Source organism: Saimiri boliviensis, chromosome 14, assembly GCF_048565385.1.
Source record: "Saimiri boliviensis isolate mSaiBol1 chromosome 14, mSaiBol1.pri, whole genome shotgun sequence".
In the NCBI taxonomy this organism is placed as follows: Eukaryota; Metazoa; Chordata; class Mammalia; order Primates; family Cebidae; genus Saimiri; species Saimiri boliviensis.
The window spans coordinates 67,867,431-67,885,525 of NC_133462.1; the positions used below are offsets into that span (position 1 = coordinate 67,867,431).

Sequence of the window (18,095 nt, forward strand, 5' to 3'; positions counted from 1 at the left end):
TCTGCCCATATCACTAAGTTTCTTAAATTAGCAGAGAAAAACAGTAAATTTATATCAATCTTAAATTGTATTAATAAACATAACATCATACAATTTATTTTAAAATCTAGGTGCTTTTAAACGCACAGATACCATGGTTACAACTTTTATTTTGGATTGAGGGGCCTCTTAAATATTCTGTATTCAAAGAATTGGAATTTTAGAGGTTAGAAGCGTTGATCATCCAACAAAATCCTTAATTTAATAGATGAGCAAGATTAAACACTCAGAAAAATAGTTTGCCCAATTCCTCAACACTAAGTCAATTAATTTCATCATTTTCAATAACACAAGTATTACATTGTAATACAGAATACTGCATATTATTCATACCCCAGATATAACATTTGAGCAAATATATTTTGCATGTATAACAGCAAATAAATTAATAGAATGTGGATTTAATAATTGTAGAATATTCTCAATTAGGAAAGCTCCTGTCTCATAGTAAGCACTTAATAAATATTTGTTAAGTGAATAATAACTAATAGCTAATGTTTAACAAGTACTAAATAATCTGAGGCTCCTGTCTCATAGTAGGTACTTAATAAATATTTGTTAAATGAATAACTAATAGCTAATGTTTAATGAGTACTAAATAATCTGTGTAGTAGGAACGGTGCAAAGTTCATTAGGTGGGCTATCTCCTTTAAATCCTCATTCACCTGCTGGATACCAATATTCTAAGTAGAATTATGTTAATTTATTAAAAAAAAAGCAAACTGAAACACAAAAAAGATTAAATGAGTTGTCTAATTACATTTAGCTAATAAATAATGGGGCCTGGATTTGAAACTAATTTATCAGTTAATCTTCTTCAAAGTCCTCATAATCATACCCAGAGTTAATTATTTTAAATTTAAACTACGATGTAAATGACTGATAATATATTCTTACTGGAGATTAGATTTTTAAAAGAACACTTGCATCAGAAAAGAAAAGGAAGCAAAAACAGGTCTCAGAATAGCTTTACCTGGTTCTCTTTCTGCCCAAAGGTAGATCTTGATAGAGTTTATTGACAGTATTAAGCTTGATAACTTACAATATTAAATGACATTTTAAAACATAAATTCATATGCTTGAATTATTCTCCTTCTATTGTGTAAGGTAAAAAATATTTAAAGCAAATATGAAAGAGGGATAAGTTGTATAAGAGATTCCTTTCTTGGACTATAGTAATGAGATATTCTTTACAGAGATTTTTCAATATAGTGCTCATGGCCATGAAATGTGTTATGAATGCATTTATAATTCCTGTCATTGATGGGTACAGTTTAACTTATTTTTTCATATATAAAATATGTATAATTATGTACATCATCACATATTTGTCTTTGAGTATTGATATTTCTATTCAGAAGTCACTTTAGTTGAAGTTAGCGATTTTGAATTGAATAATTCAAACTAAAGGACATCTTAGTTATCTTAAAGTTATTAACTTTTAAAATGTAATTCATCATATTAGAGGTTTCAAGGATTTGCTCTTAAATTTGTCTCAGAATATAAAAACTACATGAAATATAAAGGAGTGTGAGTTGAAAGCACTGTTTAACACACAGCACTTCAGCTCATTTAACATAATGTTATTTAGATATTAAACATTTAGGCTCCTAGTAACGCTCTGGATTTAATTGCTATAAAAAAAAACTGATCCCTATATGTCTTTGGGAATACAAATAAATGAATAAATAATGCCAATACTACTTGCTGTTTGTGAGCTGAAACTAACTGAAAGACAAATCCAAAGAGTTTAGCAATATTGGCTAAAGAATATTTGGGTGATAATTATTTCACCTCCTAGCCCTCTTTCTTATTTTTATATACTTCCTACTTCCATCACTTCCAATGAACAGTCTACAAAAGTTTCTTTCCACTGTGTAGCAGAGGCCTTGCCTTTACATTTGGAAGGCTTCAATTCACATTTCAACACTGAAATTCAATAGCTGCAGAACAGTGGGCAAGGAACTCATTGGAGCCTCTTTTCCTCATGTACTATGAGGGTAAAAAGAACGATTTTTATAGAGTTGCAGAGGGATTCAATAGGATAATGTATCAGGAAGAATAACATAAGACGCTAATTATATGCTTACTTCTCTAGGAAAGAGGCAAGTTTAAAGAAAGCCATTGAGTTGGGTTTGAAAATCTGCCCTAGCTCATTAATTGGGTAAATATAGTTAGGCTTTGGTACAACTCAGTAAAATCATTCAGCTAAAGCTGTCAGCCAAAGGATCAAACCAATAGCTTAGCCTATACCTGGTTATATTAAAAGTTAAAGGGAGTCTTAAAAGGAAAGCCAAGCTACCATTAAAAAGGGCATCACAATGTCCCAGAACGTGCCTGAATGCGGAAGAACTTCTCATTCTCCAGGAATCACCAAAGCTCCAGAGAGTAGTTCAAGCCAGAATTGTGATCTCCCTGCCTTGTCCTTCAAATGATGTGTACTCCAAGCACATTTTCTGTGCAGCTGGAGGCTTTGTTATAGACAGAAGGATCCTGCTTAGTGAGGCCAGTGTTTACAGCCTAACTTTTTTAAAGAGGAATTTGGAAAACTTCCCAGACACTGCATCTGCCCCTAGCCCTTGCACCTCAGAGTATCAGGCCGGCAAGGGAGATAGCAAGGATGACTAAATTTATTAACGGTGGACGGGCCACTCTATCTTTCACTGCAACAACAGTAGGTGATCCCATCAAAAATCTGTCTGCTGGCTAGCCTGCAAATGCAAGCTGACATCTATGCAGCAGCTATGCCCAGCTGAATGGAAACGGATGCTATTTCCTGGAAGAAACACATCACGAGCCAAATATTGGACCAGGGAGGTGGTTTCTATTTTCACTGGAGAAAAGGGTTTTACTGTTATGCATGTATTCCTTTACCTATTTTTTTCTTCTCCTTTTTTTCCATTTTAAGAATATAAAGCAGAATTTGAGCATTTTTAGCTCAATGGTTCAATTTCTAATACTCAGAGATGATTTTGATGTACTGGGGGACTAGTTAAGCATGCATTAATCTCAATATATCTCAGCTAGAACATAATCATGATTCATTACAAAGGTGCATCGGCAGCCAGCCTCAACGAAAAGCAAACTATTTACTGTTTTAGGTAAAAATAAAACAATACAAATTTTATAGCTCAGATTCCATTTCATTGTCTTCACATATGCAGTATTTTAAAGACTAGCCATTTGCTCCAAAATGACTTTCTCATGGATGATTAAATGAACATCTTTATGAGTTTACAGAATAATATATATCTTATACTTTGTAAATTTTCTTTAAAAAATGGGAAAAGTGAAGTATGTACCATGAATAGAGTTTTTTACAGTTATACTGAAATTGTGATATTAGAAGCTGTAATTCACAGAGGTCATGGGACTTCCAAAATATTGTGGTACTACTAAGGCCAGGAGCAGGATAAGGCCAGTGAGGTAGGATTTTGCCAGTATAGGATCAAATCTGTCTTTACTTAAATTTTGATAAGATTTTTGTAGCGCTTTCACATTGATTTTCATTTTAAAAACACTGCATTAAAATATTTACATTAACACTGAGATTTTAGTTCCTTTTGTGATTGAGGCAAGAGCCTCACTTGCTTCACCATAGTCTTGGCCTAGAGAAAAGTTATGTTTATCCTGGGATTAGTTTTTCCCACGATATTTGTCATAGAACATGAGATATTCAGTTGTCACAGAAGAAGCGAGCGAGAGAAAGAAAAAGAAAACAGTACATCAAATATCTGTCAGGCATGCTTAGCTAAGCAAAGTTAAATGGCTTTCTTACAATGCTTCTTAGGGACTTTAGTAACTAACTTGGTGTGCACTGAGAATCTCTGATAACATGAGGGAATGTTTCAAACTCATTCACTCACAGAACACAGTGAATAATATTTCAAGGAACATGTCCTGGCAAATACTTTGCCAAAATACAAATACAAAGCATATACTTTGATCCAATAAGGCTGTCTCTTCATCCACATCTTTTTTTTTTCCCCTTTCCTTCACTTACCTGACTTTTCTCCCCAGAATTCTAAAAAGATGGACATGCTGACACAATCAGGCAAAAGTTATCAAAGGGCTCAATGAGTATAGTAGGTATAGTAAAAATTCATTGTAAAGAGATAACAATAATAGAAAACATTTTGGAGCTTTGCGTCTCCTATATAAAGCAATGTCAAACACACTTACCAGTAAAGTCTGTATTGACTGGGTGAGTGGAGCTGGGAAATTTGCAATACCCATTTCCTGTGAAACGAATTCCTTTCATCATCGTCGTGGTCATCAAAGCTGGTAGCGATGACTCTCTCCTTTCCAGCTGATACACAGGAGAGGGTCCATTCAGTTCCTCAGGTGGAAACCACCTAAGATGGATTGTCGTGCTGTTGATTCCTTTAACCAGAGGCGGCCTCAGTTGGGCTGGTGCTAAATATTAGAAAACATTTGTTACATTCGAGAATTTGGTTTTAAAAATGTGTCTCTAGACACACATATTAACATATATATATGTATATATCACACTTAAAATCATTTGTGGTTTCAAGTATCTGTATGGTTCTAGGAACTGAAAACACAATATATAGTTTATCTTAAATGCAACAAAACAAAATTAAAATGGCCAACATACTTCACAGAAAACTTTCACATTAAATTTTTTCTTGAAAATAACTTCTCTATTCTTTTTAGCTAAATAATAGATCTTATATATTATAGTAGCTGCTGTACTCTGGGTGAAGCCCCAACCAGAGTCCCTTTACCAATAATGTACCCTAACGGCCCAGTTCCTGTGCCTGTTGATCTCTGATGGCTCATGGCTGCCCCCTTCTGTGTAGAAATTCCCTTGGCTGAGTAAAAGCTGCCTCACTCAGGAGGTGCAGGATCCCACAGTGAAACCAACAGCCAATGACTAGCACTAATCCCATTGGGCAGAGCCCCTCACCTTAAAGTGGCATCAACTCAGTGCTGCAATTTACAGGGGCCAAGCATAATCCATGCCAATCAATGGGTAATGCAGGAATATTAATGCAAGTTTGCCAATACTTTGTGTTTGTGTAAAAGAGAGTCAGAAAATCATTTTTAAGAAGACTTTTTATTTATCTTTGCTTGCTCCTGTGGAACACAGCTACCTCATAGACTATATGCCAGGGTAGCATATTTTTATTTTTTAAGAGATGGAGTCTCACATTGTTGCCCAGGCTGGAGTGCAGTGGCTATGCTACGGGCACAGTGATGACTCACTACAGACTGGAACTCCTGGGCTCAAGCAATCTTTCTGTCTTAGCCCCCCAAGTAGTTAGGACTACCGACAGGTGCCACTACACCCAACAGACTGTATTTTTAAAGAGCAATTTTATGTTCATAGAAAAACTGAGAAGGTGGAGAGTTCTGTATCTCCCCAACCCATGCACAGTCTCTTCCATTATCAATATCTGGCACCCAAAGAGTTAATTTGCTACAGTAGATGAATCTGCACTGACACGTTAACATCATTCAAAGTCCATAGTTCCCATTGGGGCTCTCACATGGTGTTTACATTCTCTGGGTTTGGAAAAATGTATGATGACCTGAATCCATCATTATTCTATCACACAGAAAATGTTCACTACCCAAAGCATCCTCTGTGCCCTGCCCGTTCATCTCTCCTTGCCCCCACCCTGGGTAACTACTCATCTCCACAGTTTGCCTTTTCCAGAATGTCCTAGTTGGAATCATAGAGCATGTAGCCTTTGCAGACTGATGTTCTTTCACTGAATCATATGCACTGAAGTTTCCTTCATGTTTTTTCATCATTTGATAGCTCATTTAATGCTAAATAATATTCCCTTGTCTGGATATAGCAGTTTATCACAGTTTATTTATTCATTCATCTACTGAAAAATATCCTTGTTGTTTCCAAGTTTTAGCAATTATGAATAAAGCTGCTATAATGTGCATATATATGTATATATCTAATTATATATCAAGTTTTTGTGTTTTCAATTCCTTTGAGTAAATACCAAGAAGTGCAATTGCTGTATCATATGGTAAGAGCATGTTTGGTTGTACAAGACACTGCCAAACTGTCTTCCAATGTGGCTGTACCATTTTACACTACCACTAGCAATGAATGAGCATTCCTGCTACTGTGTATCCTCATTTGGTGTTGTTTGTGTTCGAGATTTTAGCTGTTCTAATTGGTGTGTAGTGGTATCTTGCTTTAATTTGCATTTCCCTTTAGAACATATGATACAGAACATTTTTCCTATGTGTATTTGCCATCTGTATATCTTCTTTGGTCAAAAAGTTCCTTTAATATCTACTTTTCTGATTTTTAAAGCTTAAAAATTGATTTAAATTAAAGCAAGCAAGCAATAACCACTCAATGTTAAACAGAGCATTAGCACAAAGTAACAAGCCTGTGAGTTCAGCAGTTTACACACAACCGTCCAGGCAGCTAACTTTGGTCAGCCTCTTGGTCCCAGAGGGTACCCTGGCCCTGAAATGATGACACCTCCAGCAGCAGCTTAAGCCTTAGAGCAGTAGCAGCCCCATGCCCTTACATATGTTGGGACCTTGCCATACCTTGAGGTGGTGAGACACTGGCAATTCTTTGAAGGTTACTGGGAAACCCTAGGAGTGACAGAGATTAAGGTTTTCCCTACAACTTGCTGGAAATGATGATCAGAGTAACAGCTGAGTAATTGAAAATGAAGATTTTTTTTTTCTTTTTCGTAAACAGTTGAGTTTGTGAGCTGAGATTCATTCACCCTCTAAGTGTATCTGCAGAATTTGAGAGGTGGAAGTGGAGAATGGAACAAATGTCATAATCACCAAGCCTACTCATTAAGGGCCCAAACTACGTCTGTGAACTTTTAATTTATACCTGTGTTAACATGGCCATACACAGACGCAAAGTCATTGCCTGCTTCAATAAATATAAGTCAAAATGATATGAATATAAGAATTGAAGCCCTTAAACCATGAAAGGAAATTCACAGTAAAACAACTTAGAACAATGGCTATTTGTTACTTTTTAGATTTTGGTCCAGCTTTTCAAAGAGAAACAATTCATTTTGATGCTATTTTAACTTTTAGTACAAAAGAAAAGGCACTGAGCAAAAAGTTTATCAACTTAGAAAGATAATTAACAATTCTGGTTATTTTCTGCCACTGCAGCCCATGTGATATTTTATTTTTTATATATGTATGAATCTATGACTTATAAGCATAATTTCTTAGTATTTTTTTTTTTGCTAAAAATCAGTTAGATGGTAGGTTCTCAAAGATTTCATCCTACAAGCTATGATTTACTTCAAAATAATCCAAAACAAAACAAAAGGCTAAGCCATTCAGAAATGTCTTCACCCACTAAGTCTCTCTACAGAGTTTGGAGTTCCGTATTTGTATTAAAATTTTAGCAGGCCATTCTTGGCTATGATTTGAACTGGGAAAGGAAGGCTGTTTTAGTCTTGTGCTCAAGAAAGCAATGGAGAACCAATTACGTAATTTTAAAATTGCAATTTGCTAGATTCTCTAGGGTTTTGGGACACAGAGACATGAACTTTTTAGTTTAACTAACTACTAGCCTAGTAATAAGCAATAGCCAACGGTAGTAAAAACTACTAGACTAATACTGTCCAATAGAACTTTCTACAATGAAGGAAATGTTCTAGATCTGTAATGTTTAATATAGTAACCACTAGCCTTATAATAAGCCTATTGAGCACTTGAAATGAGCTAGTAAGAATGAGAAACTGAATTTCAAATTTCTTAATTTTAATTAACTGCATTTAAAATTTAAATAGCCACATATGATTCATGACTACCATATTGGATACCAACAATATAGACAGAGAGTCACAAATTATACATATTTGGTGTATTGGGAATAGGATTCCCATTTTAACTAAATATTGAGAAGTATGAATATACCTCCAATATCTCTTAAAAACTGAACAGTTTCATTGCTGTTTGAAAGCAGCCTTTCGGCCGCCTAAGAACAGCTCAGGACTTCAGCTCCCAGTGAAGGTGCAGAGGGTGAGTGGACGCCGCATTTCCAGATGAACTCTTATTGCCCACAGACCAGGAGATACCCAGGCAGAGGGGTCGCCAGCGTCGCAGTCCCAGCCAGTGCGGCTGTTTTGGCCCCTGTGGGGCTGATTCCGCCCGTGAGGCTGCTGTGACCACGCCCTGTTGCTGCGGTTCTCCATACAAAAGCCACTGGTCTGGGAGCCCTCTTAGCTGGCGATCAGAGCCCTGAGACGGCAGAATAGCCCATTCATCTGAAATAGCGAGTCAGGCCAGGAGATTCCTAGGCAAAAAATCCGCCAGGAGCCGGCGCCGCAGTTCGAGCCGACTCCGTGAGTCGCAGCACGGGAGATCCCGGCGCCTTTTCAACAAGCGACCAGAACGCGGGGTCGTTCAACTTAAAAGAAAAGACTCTGAGTCAGGGAGCCAGGTGATCAGGCTCGGTTGGTCCCACCCCTCTACCCCCGACAACAACGAAAACAAAAACAGTAATTGGAAACCCTCTGGGTTGAGCCCTTCAAACCAAGCACAGCTGAACCTGGACGGTCCGGCTCCGTGGGGGAGGGGCTTCCGCCATTACTGAGACTCTCCACCACTACGGAGGCAGGCTGCCGTTGCCGAGGCAACCCGCCGTTGCCGAGGCAACCTGCCACAACAGAGAGAGTCCGCCATAACAGAGGCGGGGCCACCATTGCCCAGACAGTTCTAACTACGCCCATATAAAAAGGACTCAAAATCTACAGGGAAGAGCTCAGGGCAGCTGGGCGGAGCCCACAGCAGCTCAGCAAAGCCCCTGCGGGCAGGCAGTGGCTAGGCGTGCTGCTAGCTGGGCGGGTCAGACCTGAAAGAAAAATCAAAAAAAGGCAGTAGTGCAACGGAAACTCATAAAGCTCCAACTCCCTGGGGCAGAGACAGACAACAGGTGGATAAACCCACAAAAATGGGAAGAAACCAGCGCAAAAAGGATGAAAACTCCCGAAACCAGAACACCTGTCCTCCTAAAAGGGATCACAACTCCTCACCAGCAAGGGAACCAGACTGGATGGAGAAGGAGGGTGATGAAATGACAGAATCAGACTTCAGAAGGTGGGTAGTAAGAAACTACAATGAGCTAAAAGAACATGTTCTAACACAACGCAAAGAAAATAGGAACCTTGAAAAAAGATTGGACGAACTGCTGACGAGAATGGACAGCATAGAGAGGAGTATAAGTGAATTGATGGAGCTGAAAAACGCAACACGAGAACTTCGTGAAGCATGCACAAGCTTCAACAGCCGAATTGACCAAGCAGAAGAAAGGATATCAGAGGTCGAAGATCAACTCAATGAAATAAAAAGAGAAGGCAAGAACAGAGAAAAAAAGTGCAAAAAGGAATGAACAAAATCTTCAAGAAATGTGGGACTATGTGAAAAGACCTAATCTACGTCTGATAGGTGTACCTGAATGTGATGAAGAGAATGAATCCAAGCTGGAAAATACTCTTCAGGATATTATCCAGGAAAACTTCCCCAAACTAGCAAGGCAGACCAATATTCAAATCCAGGAAATACAGAGAACACCACAAAGATATTCCTCAAGAAGAGCAACCCCAAGGCACATAATCGTCAGATTCACCAGGGTTGAAATGAAAGAGAAAATGCTAAGGGCAGCCAGAGAGAAAGGTCGGGTTACCCACAAAGGGAAGCCCATTAGACTCACAGCAGATCTCTCAGCAGAAACCCTAGAAGCCAGAATAGAGTGGGGGCCAATATTCAACATCCTTAAAGAAAAGAACTTTCAACCCAGAATCTCCTATCCAGCCAAACTCAGCTTCATAAGTGAAGGAAAAATAAAATCCTTTGTGAACAAGCAAGCACTCAGAGATTTCATCACCACCAAACCTGCTCTACAAGAACTCCTCCAAGAGGCTCTACACATATAAAGGAACAACCAGTACCAGCCACTCCAAAAACACACCAAATGGTAAAAGAGCATCAACGCAATCAAGAAGCTGCATCAACTAACCAACAAAACAGCCAGGTAGCATCAAAATGACAGCATCAAATTCACACATAACAATACTATCCCTAAATGTCAATGGACTAAATGCCCCAATCAAAAGACACAGACTGGCAAATTGGATAAAAAGCCAAAACCCATCAGTGTGCTGTATCCAGGAAACCCATCTTACATGCAAGGATACACAAAGGCTCAAAATAAAGGGATGGAGGAAGATCTACCAAGCAAACGGAGAGCAAAAAAAGGCAGGAGTTGCAATTCTCATCTCTGATAAAATAGACTTTAAAGCAACAAAGATCAAAAGAGACAAAGAAGGACATTACATAATGGTAAAAGGATCACTGCAACAAGAAGAGCTAACGATCCTAAATATATACGCACCCAATACAGGAGCACCCAGATACATAAGGCAAGTTCTTAATGACTTACAAAGAGACTTAGACTCCCACACAATAATAGTGGGAGACTTTAACACCCCATTGTCAATATTAGACAGATCAACCAGACAGAAAATCAACAAGGATATCCAGGACCTGAATACAGACCTGGAACAAGCAAACCTAATAGACATTTACAGAACTCTCCACCCCAAATCCACAGAATATACATTCTTCTCAGCACCACATCACACCTACTCTAAAATTGACCACATAATTGGCAATAAATCACTCCTCAGCAAATGCAAAAGAACAGAAATCATAACAAACAGTCTCTCAGACCACAGTGCAATCGAGTTAGAACTCAGAATGCAGAAACTAACTCAGAACCGCACAGCTTCATGGAAACTGAACAACTTGCTCTTGAATGTTGACTGGATAAACAATGAAATGAAGGCAGAAATAAAGATGTACTTCGAAACCAATGAGAACGAAGACACAACATACCAGAATCTCTGGGACACATTTAAAGCAGTCTCTAGAGGAAAATATACAGCAATGAGTGCCCACATAAGAAGAAAGGAGAGATCTAAAATTGACACCCTATCATCAAAATTGAAAGAGCTAGAGGAGCAAGATCAAAAAAACTCAAAACCTAGCAGAAGACAGGAAATAACTAAGATCAGAGCAGAACTGAAGGAAATAGAGACACAAAAAACTCTTCAAAAAATCAATAAATCCAGGAGCTGGTTTTTTGAAAAGATCAACAAAATAGACCACTAGCCAGATTAATAAAAAAGAATGGCGATCATTAAAAAATCGGGAAACAACAGATGCTGCAGAGGATGTGGAGAAATAGGAACACTTTTACACTGTTGGTGGGAATGTAAATTAATTCAACCATTGTGGAAGACAGTGTGGCGATTCCTCAAGGACCTAAAAATAGAAATCCCATTTGACCCAGCAATCCCATTACTGGGTATATATCCAAAGGATTATAAATCATTATACTACAAGGACACGTGCACACGAATGTTCATTGCAGCACTGTTTACAATAGCAAAGACCTGGAACCAACCCAAATGTCCAGCGATGATAGACTGGATAGGGAAAATGTGGTACATATACACCATGGAATATTACGCAGCCATCAAAAACGATGAGTTCACGTCCTTTGTAGGGACATGGATGAACCTGGAAACCATCATTCTCAGCAAACTGACACAAGAGCAGAAAATCAAACACAGTATATTCTCACTCATAGGTGGGTGTTGAACAATGAGAACACATGGACACAGGGAGGGGAGCACTACACACTGGGGTCCGTTGGGGGGAAATGGGGGAGGGGCAGGGGGGAGGTGGGAAGAGATAGCATGGGGAGAAATGACAGATACAGGCGGGGGGACGGAAGGCAGCAAACCACACTGCCAAGTGTGTACCTATGCAACAATCTTGCATGTTCATCACATGTACCCCAAAACCTAAAATGCAATTAAAAAAAAAAAAAAAAAAGAATATAAATCTCAGAAAGAAGCCAGTGAACGTTTGGAAGATGGTGCTTGAGGAATAGGAATAAAAAGTACGATTATATTGAAATAAAGAAGTTACTTTTAGGTTTCAAAAAAAAAAAAAAAAAAAAAGAAAGCAACCTTTCTTCTGGTTCCGTTTGTTTGAAAGTTGATACATCTCTGCTTTACTTCAACCACTCAACTGAATGGAGATAATGTCGAAGCTCAGCACTACCACAGAAATCAGATTCCTTCCCCCATCAGTGGCATAATCCAAAAATGACATCTTAATCAGGAATATAGATTAAGAGTCATACAAAACAATACTAAAGGAATTCTAGCAACTTTGTTATTTTTGTGTAATAACTATTGAAAATTAGACGACACATTTTTTAATTTGGCAAAGTGATTCTAATCAATAGGAAAATTCTTGAGAGTCCATTAAAATCAATGTTCACCATTTAAAGTAGTAGAGCACTTCTTGATTCCCAGGGGAATTATTCCACCAAGCAATGGGACTGTCCTTTAGAAGTCAATTCTTGAGAATGAATAGAACTAGAGTACATTTTTATTCGATTGGTTAAAAGAAAAACAAAACAAAAAACATTTCAGTAGGTATATTGTACTGTTTCACATGGAGGAGTCAACTAAGCCTGTTTGAAAGGGTGAATATCCTACTGAGTTATTCTTTTCAGGGTTCCTCTAAGACTGGAAGGGGGAATTACGTGAAATTGTCAATCAATTAAACTAGTCTGGTATCATATACATACAAGTAGAATAAGAAAAGTAGATACTCCTGAACTATTAAACACAGACATATACCCACACAAAATCATCAAGAGATTGGAGTAGCAAAGAATTATTCATCAAATTTTCAAAGGAAAGAAACTACAGGTAAAAATAAACATGATCTTTAAAGATTTGTTAATTTATAAAACAGTTTGTTAAGAGACAGCACTGAGTAATGAAAGGGACTTTGTAGACTTTTAAAAATTATATTTCACTTTTTAATGTCTCAATATGTGTGATTTTAGAAAAATCTCTTAATACTTATACCTGCTTCAGCTTTCTCATCTGCAGCGTGAGGATACATTTTCAGTGAAATACGTTGACAGCAATTGCTTCTACAACATTACGCATATCTGCTTTATGTTTTACAAAACAAGTTTCAATACAAATACAAGGCACTATCAATACAAGAACCCATCTTTAAAGTATATATTATAAAGGAATACGAGTCATCTATATTCAAAATCGATTTGTATTTACATGGACAATTGTCTTGTAAATGTTAAGTTTAAAATGAATCTTCAATATCCATTATTTCTAAGAATAATATACAAAGTTTAAAATGAATCTTCAGTAGTCATCATTCCTAAGAATAAAATGTCTATTTTCACTTGGAATAAAAGTACAAAATTCTTGTATTTTTAAAATAGCATTTGTATTTTTAAATAGGGGTAATCTAGTATCTTGTCTATTCAATATATAGATACTATTTTATAAAATGTTATAATGTGCATTCTTCTTTATGCAGCATTTATTACTTTATAACATAATTACTTGTGTATCACAATGAATACATATAGACTTGCAAAATTTATGTAGTGTGGCATTTTGAGCACCAAAGGATAAGAACTAAAAGCTGAGCAAAGCTCTTCCTGAGGTACTAGTCTTTAAAATGGAATCTGTTCATTTTTTGCCTACAGAGATTGTATGTCTGTGTCAGTATCTCAACATATCATCAACTTTCTATGATGAGGACAAGAATTTAAGAACAAACAGTCTTTCTATGTTTTAGGGATGCATGGGGAGCACACTATATAAGACATTCTTAAGCACCTGTCAGTAGAAACTGATTTTGACTTTTTCACAGAAATGCAAAACTATGCAGGAAATACAATTTGCCCAACACTGGTAGGCTGAAACACTTGGAAAAGGGCAATGGGACCAGGACACAAGAAGTCTAGGTCATGAGCCATGATTTCTCTGGGCAGCGGTGCCACTGTAACTGCTCACCAATCAGTGTCCTAAAGAGAAACAAGTTCTCCCCAGAAACTCTCGGGGATGACTCAGCATCACTTTATTGACTGCCTTCTATGATTTGACCAGGGAAGAAAGAACAAAATATATTTTGCTGCTTTTTTCTTTGTTGATAAGTCACCCTCAGGAGAGGATATGACTAGAAGACCTGGAAAGGAGAAAATGTAGGCTCCAGATCAGCTCTTTAAGACCCTAATTATAGAACACTGGTTAATCCATTATTGGGTCTATTCTTCTGTTATTTCCTTAGAGTGACAGTCTTGATTATGTCTAGGATCTCTTCCAGTTTCAAAGTTCTTTGATTGAATAATTTAAAGCAGTGCTTCTAAGTTAATAAGCCATGAATGAGTGCCAGACATCCTGATTCCCTTTGCTCCTGGGAAGCCAGCAGGAGCCCCTCTGGTTTATTCCCTTCAGCTCTCAGCCACCTTGTTCCTTTACCTTAGCGTGGCATACAAATATTCTTTGTCTATATATTCTGTGATATTAAAAAAAGCTAAAAAACCCTGCTTCTAGAGAAGTTCAGTGAACACGGTGAACAAACGTTACCTTGTTCTGGTGATCACAATATTTTGCCCAAAACTAGCACCCTACACATGAAGAGAGAAAAGGATCCATTATTTCTAAACTGCACATACAGCAGCAATGATGATAGCAACCACCGTTCCCTAAAGTCCACCATTAATAAAAGGTAGTTGCTTGGACTGTAATTATGGCATCCTTGCTACCCAAACTTGAAGCTTTTATGGGGCTTATGCAATTAACTACTTAAATGCATCGTAACACTTGCTTCTCTGACAGCAAAGTATTGATTTTTTCATCATTTTCAAGTCTCCTCCAGCACAAATAAATGTACTACAGTTACAGTTAATGCACTGTGTACATGCATTAAATGCTGGTGTGACACAATTTATTATTTTGTGATATATAGAAGTCTGGCTTCTCAGAAAGCAGCATCACTGATCTAACATCAGAATGGAAACTACCAACGTCCTTGATCCTCCAAATTCTCTAACTTCCAAAAGCTAGAGACATTTTTTAATAGGATACTTAGGCTTTAAATTAAAAGGAGGGGGCACTGAATGTAAATTTTTTATATATGTCAATGTGGGAGAAAATTTAAAATAGTCTAACAGAGAAGAAAGATACAGTTTGTATTTTCCTAAAGGTGTCACTGTGGGACCTATAGCAACTTTGTTCAGATTAATTTTTGCCTATTAAATTTCTTTCCTTGCAGTTTTTTAGGGCACATCTGTCAAACTATTTTGCATACTAAAGCCTCTCTGATTCAGTCAATTTTTACAAAGCTTGATTGTGTTGTTTTAATGACTTATAGGATACATATTACATTATAAAGCTTAAATTGTGTATTGGAAGTGTGATTTCTACATGCCATTTCCACGTGCCAAAAAGGCCAGTAGAGCCCCTAGCAAAGTCGCATGTCTAAATGCAGACCTGGCCACAGAGGTGATCACAAACAAGCCTTTTCCTTGGATACAACTACACACTACAAGTTAAAGTTGGTGAGTAAAAAGCAGTTAATTTTGTTTCGTTAGAAATAATATCATTTTAGTTTTAGCATCTAAGACAGATGCCAGCATTTCACTCTGAACAGATGGTAATTCCATCTAATAGTGCATCTCTGTATTAGTAAGGTCTGTTGTGTATACAAACAGTAATAAACACTAGGTAAGGATCAAAATAAATTTTAATTGTTGACATTAAATTCTGGCAGCCACAGTTCTAAGGCTGCAATATTCCTTTTTCAAGTCTGTCAGATTTACTAATGCAGCAAAAGCTTTTCTAAAAGCTGCCAGATCCCAGTTCCAATAAAAACATGTTTGCACACTACTGGGTTACCAGTCTTCAACCAGGGTACCTGTTTACAGATACTGAAATAATTCTTCAAGCGTGATGTGGAATTGGCGCTAACATCTTTGTGATGACCAGCTAGGGCTTCTTTTCAAATGCCCCTGAAGGACTGAGCATTTAATTAAGAAGTTAGTATAAAATGTTTCATCCGATTGTTACATTAGGGTCATGGTATTATCACAGCCACTTTCTCACCCTGCTAAGTAGGGATCTCTCATTCAACTCATTTTCTTCCATTTACAAAGCTGGGCATTCCTGAACTTCTCTGAAAGTGACATCATCCTTTCATTTGTTTGTTTTGCCACAGCCTGAAGGATTTCCCTGACAATCACAGCAACCATCAGCTGTGCTTTTCTATAGGCTTGCTGAGGATCGAGTGTGCCAACAAGTACCCGATTTGGTTCTCATAATGCCTCCAGCGATCTGGTATTACAAGGAGTAGCCCCTATTTATTTTGAGAAGCTGCCATGTTAAAAAAAAAAAAAAGCATTTAAATAAAGCAGTCTGGCATTCAGGTGACTGTTCAATAACAAACATGCTTTGCAATCATATTTCTTTAAAAAATGGATGCATTTTTTTAATCATGAAAAATATATTGCTTCCACCATATGGGACAACCTACGACTCACCAACCGATTTAAGATGCGGCATATTGAGCTGACCATATGTTACAGTGCTGTTGAATGGCTGAGTGATTCATGCCCGTCACATTCTAGTATATCAATTAAAGCTCCTTGAAGTCTGCATGATTTGTGTCTCTGTTATTAAACCCTGCTAATTCATCCCACTTACACATCTGTTATAAATCTCTAGGAGTGCTGCATGATTCATGGCAATCTGTGAGCATGCTACAGCAAATTCTTCTCCTTGTAATTAACAGTAAATTGTTTTACTGCCATGCAATGAATTTTTCAGTTATATTGCAAATGAACTCCTAAATGTGCGGTTCTTTCCTAAGAACTGACTTATATCATTAGGCAATTAAAAAGTATTGCTTTGAACCAAAAGCTTTTAATCAAGAGAAATATAACTTAAACCTTGCGTAAGAGCCATGGAAATTTGACATGTTGGTTACAAGTGCAAAATAATTTCTGTTGAAAGCAAAACAAACAAACAAAAAATTTTCAGTGTATTCAGGATTTCACTGATGCTAAGACACAAGAACTACTGCCTGAAAACAATTGGTGGGACAAGTTTTGCTGATAGTGTTAATCTCAGAAGTTACTTAAGTCATCTGTCATTACCAAATTTCTCAGACTACTTTATACTTTCCTAATTGTAAAACTGTGCCTTTATTCTTGAAATAAATAATTGGACAATTAGCCAAGTTGAATCATCAGAGGATTCCAATGCTGTTCAAGTGTTCTTGTCAAAGGTGAAGCAAATTCATTTCAGCTCGCCTCTGCAGCTCTTCGAAGAGGCTTTGATTTTTTTCCCCCTACTTTCTTGGCAGCAGCCTCAGATTCATGAGTCCATACATCAAGTCAGTAGTTTAACAACAAATGGAATTAAATTCAAAGAAGGGAAACTAATTGAAGGACAGCAACAAAAGTGTTTGGTAATGTGCTTTTTAATATGGCATGCCACATTTGCATGATAATTTTTCCTTTTTAGCATGGAGCAGAAAGTGACTGGCTTAATGAGGGATTATTGAAGACAGGAATGAACAAAATGCATTCATAACTAAGAACAAAGATTGTATTATGAAACAAAAACAAGCAACCTCAGAGAAGTAACTGGGTGATTGGTTTATGCATTATGAATAAAAAGGTAGAAAAATATTTATATTAATATTCACTAATGACTATATATACAAGATTGTTGTAATTAAAATTATAAATTAACATGTTAAGAGTGCTTGTTTAATCACTCTGGCTTCTATTCACAAGGAAAAGACTTATGTACCCGAATGCAAAACAATGTGTGTTTGCAACCCAGCAGCAAAAAGCCTATACATTTTACTTTGGATTCAGAAAGAAAATTTAATGCACACTAATTACTTGCTTAATGTGAGATGGGCACTTCTAAGCTTGTAATATGGAGGTCAATTTAAAACAGGCAAGGGAAATATCGCATTGTCCCTTCAGGAATGGATATCCAAAAGTAATTTCTCATAAGAAAGGTTTAAACGAAACTCAATTTGCAATGGACAGAAATGCACAAATTTCCTAAATTAAAAGGATAATCTTAAAGAAAAGTATAATAAGAATTTTAAGAGGGACCAGTTCATCAACTCATTATCCTTATACACCCAGAAGC

At 37.1% G+C, this 18,095-nt stretch overlaps 1 protein-coding gene across 2 annotated transcripts in view; it reads right to left on the minus strand.

Moving 5' to 3' along the window:
* USH2A (usherin) overlaps nucleotides 1–18,095 on the minus strand; it is a 777,205-nt gene that overhangs the window by 521,381 nt on the left and 237,729 nt on the right. Inside the window, exon 20 of one of the 2 annotated variants that reach the window (XM_003930351.4) lies at nucleotides 4,222–4,455. In XM_003930351.4, the coding sequence (XP_003930400.3) occupies nucleotides 4,222–4,455 (234 nt within the window). Of the gene's footprint in view, nucleotides 1–2,937; nucleotides 4,456–18,095 lie in introns of those variants that run through there. The other variant, XM_074385188.1, reaches the window with a different exon arrangement.